Genomic DNA, 14500 nt, shown 5'->3' on the forward strand with positions numbered 1-14500 from the left:
TTCTTATGGGTTGAAAGCCTTGGGATGAAATCAGTCTGGGGTTTGTACTCAAAGATATGATGTAGGAGAACCTGCTGCATTCTTTCTACCTCTGTATCCTGATCGTTGGTTCTCAAACTTTGGTGTGCGTCAGGATTGTTACCTGGAGAGCGTATTAATAATTCAGATTCCCATGCTCCATCCCTGACATTTTGATTCTGTAGCTCCGGGACATGACCTAAGAATATGCTTTTAGTAAGCTTCCCAGTGATTCCAACACAGTGGTTTGTAGACCACATGAGACACCCTGACTGCTTTAGAATTTGGCTGGAAAACACTTCTCTGGTCATTCTTGTTAGAGGTGGCACATTTTGAATTCTTCAAATGAAAACTCAGTAGGTGAAAATAATTCGATTTGTTGATTGTTCTATTTGTTTGTTTGCAAGCCATTATTGCTGACCCTTGTTAGAGATAAAATTGCACAGCAGCATCAGTTCCAGTATAGTTCTTCAGGAACCCATCACCTTTCCTCTTAGGGTTATTGTTCTAGGGTTTACATTTTAACCTTTGCTTTACTATTTGTCACATTCTTGAAAATTTTGTCTACTTTCAGAAGCCAGGAAACAGCCACTTTCCAAAAAGACAAAGAAATCTCATGTTCATAATGAAGTTGAAGAAAATGACAGTGTCTTTGTGAAGCTTCTTAAGACATCAGGAATTACTCTTAAAACAGGAGAGAGTCAGAATCAACTAGGTAATATTTTAATCAAAATCTTTTGTCTGGGTATAGTGAAAGGGCTCAGAACTTAATCATGGATTTTCTAGAGAGGCAATGAAGATTAGAAATGGGGACACCATCTGTCTTAAGATAAGGATGAAACTGAAATTGCTTTTTAGAGAATGTTGTTATTCTCTTTGGTCCTGATTAATGCATGTTAAGTAAAGTATGTCTAATCCTTTTTTTTTTTTTTTAAAGGAAGAATGTTATGTACTAGTATTACTTTATGTTTTTTTGTGAAAAAATAAATTAATACCTAGAGAGCAATTAGATCTGTGTCAGAATAATTTCAGAAGAAAATTTATAAAGCCACCTAAGGCCCTACTTTGGGGGCATAGATTATTCCATCCAGCTAAGGTTTTGGCTTTTTTTTTTTTTTTTTTTAAGAATACTTAGTAGCTATCCTTTGTAAAAGCTAATTCTGTTTTGCAGTGGGTTTATAAGATTTGGCTCTGAAATTAGGTTGGAAATATCTTTATTGGTTTTATCAGACAGGAACCTAGGTCTTAGGAAAGTAAAACTCTGGTAGGAAGTGTTAAAGACACTGGGGACCAACTAGTTTTCTTTCCTCATAGCTGTGGATCAAATCGTTTTCCAAAAGAAGCTCTTTCAGACTCTGAGGAAACATCCTTCTTATCCCAAAGTATGTATTTTCTCCCTAGTATTTTTGTTTTTGCCAGCAGTACTCTGGAATTGGGAGTTTAAAGACACTAGCATAAAGTTGAATAGGCTTGAATGATTTTAGCTAATCGACAGCAAATGTTAAACTAAAAATCTTACTCTTTTTTATTTTTTTTTAATGTCACTAAGATAGTAGAAGAATTCGTTAGTGGCCTGGAGTCTTACATTGAGGACCAAGACAGTTTCAGGAACTGCCTTTTGTCTTGTGAACGTCTGCAGGATGAGGAGGCCAGGTGTGGAGACAAAGCACTGGACTGTTGCTGAAATTTAGTCTGTTACACTTAACTGGATTGGGAGGTGGGGTTGGGGCAGAATGTGGTTTTTTGGAATTTTAGTTTTGATTTATAGCTCTCTTTTCCTCAAAGTTTTAACCTAACCTTTAAATTATTAAGTTTATGATAACAAGACTAAGAACCAGAATGTTTTCTAGAATGTGTCTCACCTGTGTTGATACAGTTTCAATTCTACTTGTCTGTGACTTAAAAGCTATCTTCTCATGTTCTGTATTTCTTATCTAACAGGATAGTTTCTCCTTAAAAATTACATAGTTAACCAATTTTATGGAGAAAGGATAATAAAAACATTAAAACAAGAAAAACAAAATAGAAAACCAATCTCTCCTTTTTTTTTTTTTTTTACAGCATGGGCACATCTTACTGTAAGAGCCTCATTAAATTGCTTCTGGGGATTGACATATTACAGGTGAGACTGTGCCACTTTTTCTGTGAACATTTAATGGATGTGATTTGTGGTGTATGCCCAAGTGTAAGTGGCTGGAGCACAGGGCAGAGCAGGGTTAATGGGAGAGTTTGGGTTTGCAACAGTTTACCACAGCCCTGTTGCTGACATGAATCTTGTAGGGCAATATCTTTGTCTTTGGACTGAGCTGATTAACCCAATACATCTTGAAGCCTCATTTATCCTGGCGGCCTCTGATTCCTGTTTTGTAAAGCTTCATCCTGTGTGCTCTGAGTACCTTGTATATCTCTGCCATATTCACATCTGCATCATCTCCCATTTAGCTTCGTATTTGCTTATTAACTAGATCTTTCCCTTTTCCTCCTCCTTTCTCTCTTAATTTATTGATTAGACAATCAGTGAGATGTTTTAAACATCTCAAATTATAGAAATGTATATACAATGAAAAGTCTCCCTCCCACCCTGTCCTTCATTTTTCCTCTTTTCTTCTCTCGCACTGTTAATCTTCCCACTCTCTTTTCCTTTACGTTGGAAATCTTGAATATACTTTAGTTAGCTTAAATCTAAGAGCTCTCTTGTTCCTCCAAAGAGAAATCTTTTCTTGCAAACTATTTGATAATCTGTTAAAGCCTGCATATCATGGGTTAACAATTGTCATCATAATTAATAATGTTTTTGATTATCCGATTATTTTAATGTTGCCTTGATAGCCATTTTGTAATTTTTCAGAGGACAGATTATTGATAAATCTTTGTATTCCAACAGGTTATATTCAAAATACAGGCAGCATTCATGTGGACATACTTTTTTATTTTTACATCTTTATTGGAGTATAATTGCTTTACAATGTTGTGTTAGTTTCTGCTGTATAACAAAGTGAATCAGCTATATGTGTATATATATCCCCATAACCCCTCCCTCTTGAGCCTCCCTCCCACTCTTCCCTATCCCATCCCTCTAGGTGGTCACAAAGCACCTAGCTGATCTCCCTGTGCTATGCAGCTGCTTCCCACTAGCTATCTATTTTACGTTTGGTTGTATATATAAGTACATGCCACTCTCTCACTTCGTCGCAGCTTACCCTTCCCCCTCCCTGTGTCCTCACGTACATTCTCTACGTCTGTGTCTTTATTCCTGTCCTGCCACTAGGTACATTAGAACCATATATATATTTTTTAGATTCCATATATATGTGTTAGCATACAGTATTTGTTTTTCTCTTTCTGACTGACTTCACTATGAATGACAGACTCTAGGTCCATCCACCTCACTACAAATAACTCAATTTTGTTTTTTTATGCCTGATGAGTATTCCATTGTATATATGTGCCACATCTTCTTTATCCATTCATCTGTCAGTGGACATTTAGGTTGCTTCCATGTCCTGGCTATTGTAAATAGTGCTTCAGTGAACATTGTGGTACATATATCTTTTTTAATTATGGTTTTCTCAGAGTATATGCCCAGTAGTGGGATTGCTGGGTCATATGGTAGTTCTATTTTTAGTTTTTTAAGGAACCTCCATACTGTTCTCTATAGTGGCTGTATCAATTTACATTCCCGCCAGGTGGACATTCTTATAATGAGAATTTCAATTATAGCAGGGTTTTTCCTCCAAGAACTCTCGTTGGAGAGAATTACAGCTAATTATACATTTCTGTTGTACATTTCGAGACAATCTCCTAACTCCCTATGTCTTCTTTTTTAGCCTGCCATTATCAAAATCTTATTTGAAAAGTTGCCAGAATTTCTTTTCAAAAAGTAAGTGGAGTTACTCTGGAATGCTCAAAGTACCCTGGTGTACTTATGTTTCTCTCTGAAAAGGTTGCTCTGAAGCACATTGGTATGTCTGAAGATCGTATTTGTTATGACTCCAGATTCTTAAATGACTACTCAAGTTTTACCGGGGTGACTTTCTTTGAAATTTTATCTATTTATATGTCCATGTATTCCTAGAAGGATACACAATAAACTGGTAATAGTGGTTGTCTCCCAGGAGTGGAGCCAGTTGGCTGGAGTTATATATTCTCTGAATACCTTTTACCTTTTCAATTTTTTTTTTTTTTTATTAATTAATTTATTTATTTTTGGCTGTGTTGGGTCTTCGTTTCTGTGCGAGGGCTTTCTCTAGTTGCGGCGAGCGGGGGCCACTCTTCATCGCGGTGCGCGGGCCTCTCACTATCGTGGCCTCTTTTGTTGCGGAGCACAGGCTCCAGACGTGCAGGCTCAGTAGTTGTGGCTCACGGGCCTAGTTGCTCTGCGGCATGTAGGATCTTCCCAGACCAGGGCTCGAACCCGTGTCCCCTGCATTAGCAGGCAGATTCTCAACCACTGCGCCACCAGGGAAGCCCTACCTTTTCAATTTTATACTTCATGTGTGCTACCATTTTTTAAAATTTACTTTAAGGGAATTTCCAGGCGGTCCAGTGGTCAGGATTCTGGGCTTTCACTCTCTTGGGGCCTGGGTTTGATCCTTGGTCGGGGGAACTAAGATCCTGCAAGCCGCGTGGTGTGGCCCAAAAAAAAATTCTTTTTTACTTTGAAAAATAACTAAGGGACTTCCCTGGTGGCACAGTGGTTAAGAATCTGCCTGCCAATGCAGGGGACGCGGGTTCGAGCCCTGGTCCGAGAAGATCCCACATGCCACAGAGCAACTAAGCCCGTGCGCCACAACTACTGAGCCTGCACTCTAGAGCCCGCCAGCCACAACGACTGAGCCCACTTGCCACAACTACTGAAGCCCGCGCACCTAGAGCCCGTGCTCCACAACAAGAGAAGCCACTGCAATGATAAGCCCGCGCACCACAATGAAGAGTAGCCCCCACTCGCCATAACTAGAGAAAGCCTGTGCACAGCAACGAAGACTCAATGCAGCCAAAAATAAAAATGAATAAATAAATTTACTTAAAAATAGTAATAATAAAAAAATAACTAAGAGAAAAAAAGAACAGCCTAACAGAAAAGTAGATAAAGGTCATGAATAGACAATTCACGGAGAAGAAATATAAGAGCATTAAACACTTTTTTTTAATGCTCAAGTTCATTAATAATCAAAGACAACAATTTCAGACAGTAAATAGATTTTTTTCCTTCTCAAAGGATCTCCCTTGTTGAGTGCGATGAACAGGCATGCTCATGTATCACTGGTAAACATATAAAGCAATGTAATTACTCTGAAGGGCAGTAGGTTGTGTGTATCAAAACCTAAGATTTTGCATACCCTTAAATGTTCAGCCATGCCTCCAAATTTATCCTAAGGCAATACCTCTGAATGAAAACAGTAATGAATAATATTACCATTTAAAGTAACAAAAATTGTAAACTGAGATATTCAACTATAGGAGATTGGTTAAGTAAATTAGGTATATCCACATAATGGAATATCATGTGGACATTAAAAATTATAAAGAGGATTATTTAATACCATGCATTAATTGAAAAAAAGGCTACAAATCAGTATTTACAGTTCCACTCAGTATTTTGTTTAAAAAAGGTACATACATACACATTTACATAGATAAATATACACATGTCTATCAATGGTGGACCTCTCTGGGTGAGAGGATTTAGGTAATTTTTATTTCCTCCTTTTTAATATGTGCTGCTTCTGGGTCTTGTATGTAACAATAGTAAACTTGAAGATTTATCTTTAGAGATTCATGGTTTGCCTGAATGGCTTGCACTGTGCTTTGTGTCCTGGCTAAGTCTTTTTTAGCAGTTAAATTTGTCTATAGTAAACAAAGACTGAGAATGCTGTCAAGAAGTGCTGGAGGTGGTCCAAAAGTTAGATATAGGAGGCTGGGAAGAAGGCAGAGACTGTCATTTTAGGGGAAATAATACTGGGAAATTATTTATAATAATTTATTATGAAGATTAATGAATAATAATTAATGATTATTAATAAATATTGTTATATTAATGATAATACTAATACTGAGCCAACGTCTCTTCATCCTTAAATGGTTTTTAGTACTTTGACATAGTCTAAATCTGACCTGTTTCCATAGTGGTAAAAATTACTTGCATCTTTTGGTACTTACCACATTGATGTAATTAGTTTTTTACCTTTTATTTTATTTATTTAGTTTTAAAATTTATTTTATTTATTTTTAAAATTTATTTTGGCTGCTTTGGGCCTTGTGCGCAGGCTTTCTCTAGTTGCCGCGAGCAGGGGCTACTCTTTGTTGCGGTGTGTGGGCTTATTGCGGTGTCTTCTCTTACTGCGGAGCACGGGCCCTAGGCGCGTGGGCTCAGTAGTTGTGGCTCGCAGGCTCTAGAGCACAGGCTCAGTAGTTGTGGCACATGGGCTTAGTTGCTTTGCGGCATGTGGGACCTTCCCGGGCCATGGCTCGAACCCGTGTCCCCTGCATTGGCAGGGGGATTCTTAACCACTGCACCACCAGGGAAGTCCCAGTTGTTTACCTTTAAAAACAATTTATCTTACTCAATTTGTTAAAGTTTGTTACCTTTATTTTTTTAAATTGTTCATATATTTTAAAAGATACTCTCCAGACCTTTCTTCCCCTCTCTAAACCCTCCCCAGATATAGCCACTAACAGTTTAGTGCGTCTTCTTCCAGACATCTTTCTCAACATACATAAGCATATGTCTCATGCTTTTTTTTGTATTACCTGTGTGTTTAGCACAGTGTGCAACGCATGGTAAGTGTTTAGTAAATGTTAACTGAATGGCTGAAAATGTTACATGCAGTATTAATGCTTGCTGCTGTGTAAGTCAGAAAGGCTACGTTCCTGACTTCTCATCCATCCTGACATTCAGCGTGAACAGTGATGGACTCAACATGCCTCGACTCATCATCAATCAACTGAAGTGGCTTGACAGAGTTGTGGATAGTAAGGTAAGCTGGGGACTTTTTCTGTCTCTTGGATTTATAGAGAGTATGTTTTCCACACTTAACAACCAAACTTTTGGCATTTGCATGGTATTTTTTCCTTTCTAAACAAAAAATTCATATTTTTCTATCCATTATCTTTTTTAGCTTTAATAATTTGAAAACCATGGTTATTTCACCCATTAAATTTCTCTAAAATAAGAAATGTATCTAATTATGATGACTGGATGTCATTTATTAAATAAATTAAATATTTGGAAGGAATTCATTAACTTCTCAAAGTACAGAGATTATTATTATGTTTTATTTCTCAAAAGCAATGAGATCCGAAACCATCCTACTTCACTGCAAATGTGTTATTTTAATTACATATTGAGGAAAATTTCTTAGGGATTATGTTACTTGTTACTAAGCACCTTGGTAAAGTTGAATCTGTTTTGAGCCTATTGCTTAAGGCCCATTTCTTTTCAGAGTTCTTAAATCATTCTGCTAATTTTTGTCAGACATTCAAAGGCTCAATCTTTATTTGGAAGAACATGAGTTTTGGAATCTCATCTGGGCTGGAATTTTGGGTCTGCCACTTATTAATTGTGTATCCTTGAGCAACACATATCCCTACATTTTAAAAGTGGGAATACAGTTGTGAAGATTAAGTGAAATAAAGACAGTAGAAAAGGGAAAAAAAAAAAGCAAAAGAACCCCCAATTGTTGGACTTCCCTGGCAGTCCAGTGGTTAAGACTCTGCACTCTCCCTGCCAGGGGCCCGGGTCCAGTCCCTGGTCGGGGAACTAATATCTCACAAGCTGCTTGGTGCAGCCAAAAAATTAAAAAAAAAAAAAAAAAAAAGGTATTAAATAATATGCCATCCAGCCTATTTTTTTCTATGTACCATCTCATGTGTGAAAATCTCTGGGTCACTCACCTCTGATTTTAGGCTTTGAGCTTGAGTGTGTGTGTAGTTGTCGTATTGTACACAAAATAATTCTAGCTCTACATTTCATGAGTAGGAAGTCTTTCTCTATTCTGGGTAGTGTTACAATTCTAATAGTCTCCTCCACTGCAGGATCTCACCACCAAGATCATGCAGCTGATCAGTATTGCTCCAGTGTACCTGCAGCATGACTTTGTCACCAGCCTACCTGAGATCCTAGGGGATTCCCAGCATGCTGATGTGGGGAAAGAACTCAGGTGGGTAAGCACCTCGTTGGCATCTTGAGCAAGACTTCACTTTGGGAGCCTTATCACTGCAGTATAAAAAGAGTAGTAATAATGTGTTTCTTTTATTATAAAAGAGGATGATACCCATCTTTCTAGGGTATGGAATTTGACTTGCTTTTCTAATAATGAGTGCTTTTTTTTTTTTTTGGCTGCGTTGTGTCTTTGTTGCTGCGCGTGGGCTTTCTCTAGTTGCAGTGAGCGGGGGCTACTCTTCGTTGCGGTGCACGGGCTTCTCATTACGGTGGCTTCTCTTGTTGCTGAGCACAGGCTCTAGGCGCGCAGGCTTCAGTAGTTGCAGCACAAAGGCTCAGTAGTTGTGGCACGTGGGCCCTAGAGTGCACAGGTTTCAGTAGTTGTGGTGCGTGGGCTCAGTAGTTGCAGCATGTGGGCTTAGTGGCTCCGTGACATGGGATCTTCCTGGACCAGTGATCGAACCCTTGTCCCCTGCATTGGCAGGCGGATTCTTAACAACTGCGCCACCAGGGAAGTCCCTGGTTTTTAAAATTAATTAATTATTTTTGGCTGTGTTGCGTCTTCGTTGCAGTGCGTGGGCTTCTCATTGTAGTGGCTTCTCTTCCTGCGGAGCACAGGCTCTAGGTGTGCGGGCTTTAGTAGTTGTGGCACGCGAGCTCAGTAATTGTGGCTTGCGGGCTTTAGAGCGCAGGCTCAGTAGTTGTGGCGCACAGGCTTAGTTGCTCCGTGGCATGTGGGATCTTCCCGGATCAGGGCTCGAACCCGTGTCCCCTACAATGGCAGGCGGATTCTTAACCACTGTGCCACCAGGGAAGCCCCAATGAGTGTATATTTGAGTAGATCTGTATACTTTCTTTCTTTTCTAATAATGAGTATATATTTGAGTAGACCCGTGTATGTGTCATGAATATGAAGTCTGGCTTAGGATTAGGTGTGTAAATTTGGTCTGCAGAGACATAAACATTATTCCTTTGTTCTGTTAACATTTTCTCTATCCAAGGGTGTCCTCAATCATGACTGCACATCCACATAGTTTGTGGAGCTTATTAAACATCAACTTCTTTGGTCCCTAAATGATTCATTCTAATGCACATTGCTGTGTCAGATCTATTGCAGACATCCATTGCTTACTAACATTTATGTGAAAAATACTAATTGATAGGGCAATAATGAACAAGAGGAGAACAATATCACTACATAATTTTACTTCTGTTTTAATGCAACCACGTATTTATCCTAGAAGTAGTTAAAAACTTCCAATTTGTTATACCTCCTTTTCTATAGTTGTCTGTAAAGCTGTCTCCAAAAATGTCCAGTGATTTCTTGCTTTTGTGCTTTTGGGCAGGATGCTCCTTCTGTGTATAGCACTGTATACCCCACTTTGCCTGCTTGTCCTTTTGTATAACCTTCTCTTAGGATCCATCACTGTCCTTCTCTACTGTGTGCTACTGTAGCACCCTACACGTACGTCTATTATGTTTATCACACTTCCTTGTAATTGTGGTAGGTTTTCTTTTTCCTTTTCTCAGGAAGGATATATACCAAACTCAGTAGTGGTTTCCTCTGAGTAGTGGGGATGATGAGGTAGGGCTTCTTGTTTCTGCTTTGTTTATTGTTTGAATTTTTCAAAATGAGCATGTATTTTTTTTTAAATCAAGAGAATGTTAATGAAACATACTATAAATAGAATTTAATTGAAACTAAGTATATCCTCTCTTCCTCTACCTTGAGTGATTTTCCCGTCATTATTTGCCCAGCTCTGTTAAAATTTGCACACCTTCTCTCTTTCTACTATTCACAGTGACCTTCTAACAGAGAATACTCTGCTCACTGTCCCAATCCTGGATGTCCTCTCTAGCCTCCGACTTGAGCCGAAGCTCCTGACTAAGGTAGGGAGAACTCTGCTCTCCAGAAAGAGCGCCAGCTTGCTCGCTTCCCAGAACCAATGTCAGTCAGTCATTGCCTTGGACCAATCGCATATAATGAAAATTTCATTTTGAAACAATGCTGAATGACGTTTGCTCTCTTTTTTCTTTTCAGTGAATTTCATATGCCATACTATGATAGACTAACTGCTCATTTTTAATCAGTATGTTTTAGTGGAAATCTTCTGTATTGCCTGTATAGTTACAAACTGCTCCCATAGGAATAACAACTTTTTATGCCTTCCTCTAACCAGTGGAAAATTCAGGCTCCAAAATTAAGAGAAGAAGACTTTCACGTTTATCACCTGTCTGTTTTTGAAGAAGCTGTAGCGTTAACAATTGAAAGCTTGTAATTTGGAAAAAAAATAAAATGAGACGTTTTTCTTCCAAAATTAAAAGTGAGAAAACTGAGTGAGAGAAATAATTTTTCTAATTTTACCTAACGAGTCAGTACTAGATTGAGGCATTAACATGAAAATATGTAAGGTTTTTGTGCTTTTTATGTTTAGGTCCGCAAGTTAGTGATGGGTAAGCTGTCATCTGTCATGTTGGACGATTTACCTATGATCATCAAGTTCATTCTTCATTCCATAACAGCCACGGATGCACTTGAGGTACCCTACTGTTTCCCAACAAACACTGTAGGCAGCTAGATCCTAGCGGGTACGGGGGTAGCAGTGGTGCCCTTGTGAGACTCAGAAGTCAAAAAAAGACTAACCTTGAGGAAGATACATCAAGATAAATCATTTAAATTAATCGGTTCTAATTGCTCGTCTCCGTCCCGAAACTAATTGATAATGCTGATTAATCCAGCAGGGGAGAGAATGGAGCTACTAGCCAGACTTGTTGTTCTGTATAAGCTGCTACAGGTTATATTTGCTATTTCAGTGTAATGCCTGAAGGAATTCTGAAATTTTAAAGAGCATGACAGGGACTTCCCTGGTGGTCCAGTGGTTATGAATCCACCTTCCAATGCAGGGGACGCAGGTTCAATCCCTGTTGGGGGAACTAAGATCCCACGTGCCACGGGGCAGCTAAGCCCATGTGCCACAACTACTGAGCCCATGCACCACAACTAGAAAGCCCATGTGCTGGAACTGCAGAGCCCGAGTGCCACAACTACAGAGCCCATGCGCTCTGGAGCCCGAGCACCACAGCTAGAGAGAAGCCCGCACGCCACAACGAAAGATCCCACGTGCTGCAACAAAAGATCCCGCGTACCACAACTAAGACCTGATGCAGCCAAAAATAATAAATAAATAAATATTTTAAAAAACAATAAAGTAAAGAACATGGCATACTATACTCACATTAGCTATTTTCATCAGCTGCCTTTTTCAAAATGCCTTGTTTAACAATACATTTAATTAGTTAAGTAAGTAAAACACTTTATTTTATTTATTTTTGTCTGTGTCAGGTCTTAGTTGCAGCACATAGGATCTTTCGTTGTGGCACGTGGGCTCTTCTCTTGGGGCACGTGGGCTTCTCTGTGGTTCTGATGCACGGGCTCCAGGGTGTGTGGTCTCAGTAGTTGCGGCGCACAGGCTTAGTTGCCCCGTGACATGTGGGATCTTACTTCCCCGACCAGGGATCAGACCTGTGTCCCCTGCAATGGAAGGCGGATTCTCAACCACTGGATCACCAGGGAAGTCCCAACAATACATTTAATTTAATACTTCTTCCTCAGTCTTTCAGGAGAAAGTTATGGTTTTTCTATTGAAAGAATAGATTGTGCCTATCTGCTATGAATGAGCAGAACACATAGCTAATATTTATTTGCCATAGGTAATTTCTGAGCTTCGGGAGAATTTGGATCTGCAGCATTGTATTTTGCCATCATGGTTGCAGGCTTCTCAAAGCAAGTTGAAAAATAAAGGACAAACGAGGTATAAACTCATGGACAGTTATCACCCTTTTTCTCACATAGGCAAGGAAAGTTTTCTGACATTTATCCTGAAGCCAGGACAGAAGATCTTAATACTTAACAACTACAAATAGTGGTAGTAGTATTACAATCATGTACTACTATACAGTTTTTCAAATCATATTTCTATGTGTAAGTATCTGTATGTGTGTATATGTGTGTGTGTGTGTGTGTGTGTGTGTGTATTCCCTTTGCTCTGCAGATCAATTCCAGATAGACTGCAGTACAGTTTTACTAGCCATTGTGCACATCAAGTTGTGACTTGTTTTAAGGCACATGGCTAGCAAGCAGGAACCCAGATCTTACAGGTTCCTCTCTGGTAAGTGGAAGAATGATTTTTTTTTCCCTCTGCTACTTGTAGTTCTTCAGGAAATCAAGAAAACAGCGGTCAAGACTGTGTTATTCTTCTCTTTGACGTAATAAAATCAGCTGTTAGATATGAGAAAATCGTTTCAGAAGCCTGGATTAAGGTGAGTGAGATCTTTAAACATTGAGGAAGAAATGGGTGGCAATCAGTGACAGATGTGTAAGTAAAGATAGGTTGAAATAAAAGTCTTAAAAGTCAGTCAAGTAGAAATAATAGATGATGGTTGCCAGATGGGCAGATTGGTTCTCAGATAAGAGAACAGAGCATGCTGAATAAGGCGAAAAGTGTTCTTATGTGTTGTAATATTTTTGTAACCCTTGTTTTTGCAGGCAATTGAAAACACCACCTCAGTGTCGGAACACAAGGTAATGTTCATGTACTATGAATTTTAAGTATTGCAGATGTAAAATTAGTGATATTTGCTGGCTTTCCTTCCTGCTGTTTTCTCTGGCTCCTTCCAGTCATCCCTTCTGTGACTTTCGTAGCTGCTCTAATAAACATTAGCTGCCTGAGGAAGATGGTCTGAAGGGGTGACTTGCCAGATGGTCTTTATTCTGGCAGTAAAATGAAATAAAATATCCATAAGGGGAAATAGTAACATTCCACACAGGCATAGTGAGTTGCAGTCAAAGAAGCTGAGTCCCCCTCCCATGAGGAGGTGAGGACTAGAGTCACCTGGGTCATGAGTTAGGTATTCAGGCCCCTCTGTCTGTCTGATTGCCCTTCCTCCCACCACATGGAATTGTCAAGATAGTGGCATTTCATGTTTCACTTTCCTTTACCTGACAGAACTGAATCAAATAGTCCATCTACTCTCAGGGCAGTGGTACTGAATCTGTCTTAAATCTGGAGATACTTTCTTCAGTCAAGAAGACAGATGATTGAATTTCTTGTGTACTGATTGGTTCCCTTTAAGGATTTTCTTTAGTTGGAATCTCTTGTTTTGTAGAGTTTTGTTAGTTGGATTATCCAGTTGTTGGATGACTATTTTGAAAGCTGCTGTGATACTGAATAAAACAATGAAAAACTCAATAATTTTTTGTGGTTGCCACGTTGTGGGTGGGTAGGGAATCAGAATATCCAAGACAACGGTTTTATTATTGCATAACCCTTGACCTCCTGCATAGCTGTTTTTACACATTTCTGATCATTGTATAAATATAATTTTGTATTCTGGATTTTTTTTCTCTTCACATTGTGTCATAAACATTTTGCACGCTTCTGCATTGTATTTATTGTCTTTTTTTTTTTTCGGCTGTGCCACGCCACATGCAGGATCTTCCCCAACCAGGGATTGAACCCATGCCCCCAGATTGGGAGCATGGAGTCTTAACCACTGGACCGCGAGGACAGTCCTTTTATTGTCATTTTTAATAACTGTATTCTGTTCTGCTATAATCTGTCACGATTTTGGTGTCTGAGTTGGGCCTTCAGTGAAGGGATGTCTCAAGTAATTTATTCTTTTTGCTTTTATTAATTAGAGCATCTAACATTTATTAAAATATCTTTTCTCATTAATTGAGATATTGACATTTTATGTTAGTTTCAGGTGTACAATGTAATGATCTGTTACTTGTATATATCGCAAAATGATCACCGCAATAAGTCGTTAATGTCCATCACCATACATAGCTACCGTTTTTTTTACTTGTGATGAGAACTTTTAAGGTCTACTCTCTTAGTAACTTTCAAATGTGCAATACAGTATTATTAACTGTATTCACCATGCTGTACATTACACCCCCATGACTTATTTATTTTATAACTGAAATTTGTACCTTTTGGCCCCCTTTACCAACTCCCTACCAACTCCCTACCCCTACCTCTGGCAACCACCAATCTGTTCTCTGTATTTGTGAGTTCATTTTTGTTTGTTTTATTTTTTAGATTCCACATATAATTGAAATCATACACTATTTGTCTTTCTCTGTCTGACTTATTTCACTTAGCATAATGCCTTCAGGGTTCATCCATGTTGTTGCCAATAGCAAGATTCGTTCTTTTTTATGGTTGAATAATCTAGAGAGAATGTGTGTGTTTATATCACATTTTCTTTATCCATTCCATCAGTGGACACTTGGGTTGTTTCCATGTCTTGGCTATT

The 14500-nt window shown here is 38.8% G+C and overlaps 1 protein-coding gene across 12 annotated transcripts in view; it reads left to right on the forward strand.

Annotated features, from left to right (window-relative positions):
- Positions 1 to 14500, forward strand: part of FANCD2 (FA complementation group D2) — a 56203-nt gene that overhangs the window by 3208 nt on the left and 38495 nt on the right. For all 12 annotated transcript variants that reach the window (XM_082415616.1, XM_082415608.1, XM_082415617.1 and 9 more), the window contains 12 exons: positions 593 to 733; positions 1333 to 1400; positions 1568 to 1671; positions 2080 to 2140; positions 3846 to 3898; positions 6917 to 6995; positions 8053 to 8177; positions 9982 to 10069; positions 10615 to 10719; positions 11891 to 11991; positions 12391 to 12499; positions 12726 to 12761. In XM_082415616.1, coding sequence (XP_082271742.1) covers positions 593 to 733; positions 1333 to 1400; positions 1568 to 1671; positions 2080 to 2140; positions 3846 to 3898; positions 6917 to 6995; positions 8053 to 8177; positions 9982 to 10069; positions 10615 to 10719; positions 11891 to 11991; positions 12391 to 12499; positions 12726 to 12761 — 1070 coding nt within the window. The remainder of the gene's footprint in view (positions 1 to 592; positions 734 to 1332; positions 1401 to 1567; positions 1672 to 2079; positions 2141 to 3845; positions 3899 to 6916; positions 6996 to 8052; positions 8178 to 9981; positions 10070 to 10614; positions 10720 to 11890; positions 11992 to 12390; positions 12500 to 12725; positions 12762 to 14500) is intronic.

The sequence above is a fragment of the Balaenoptera physalus genome (genome assembly GCF_965194825.1).
Source record: "Balaenoptera physalus genome assembly, chromosome: 11".
NCBI classification, from domain to species: domain Eukaryota; kingdom Metazoa; phylum Chordata; class Mammalia; order Artiodactyla; family Balaenopteridae; genus Balaenoptera; species Balaenoptera physalus.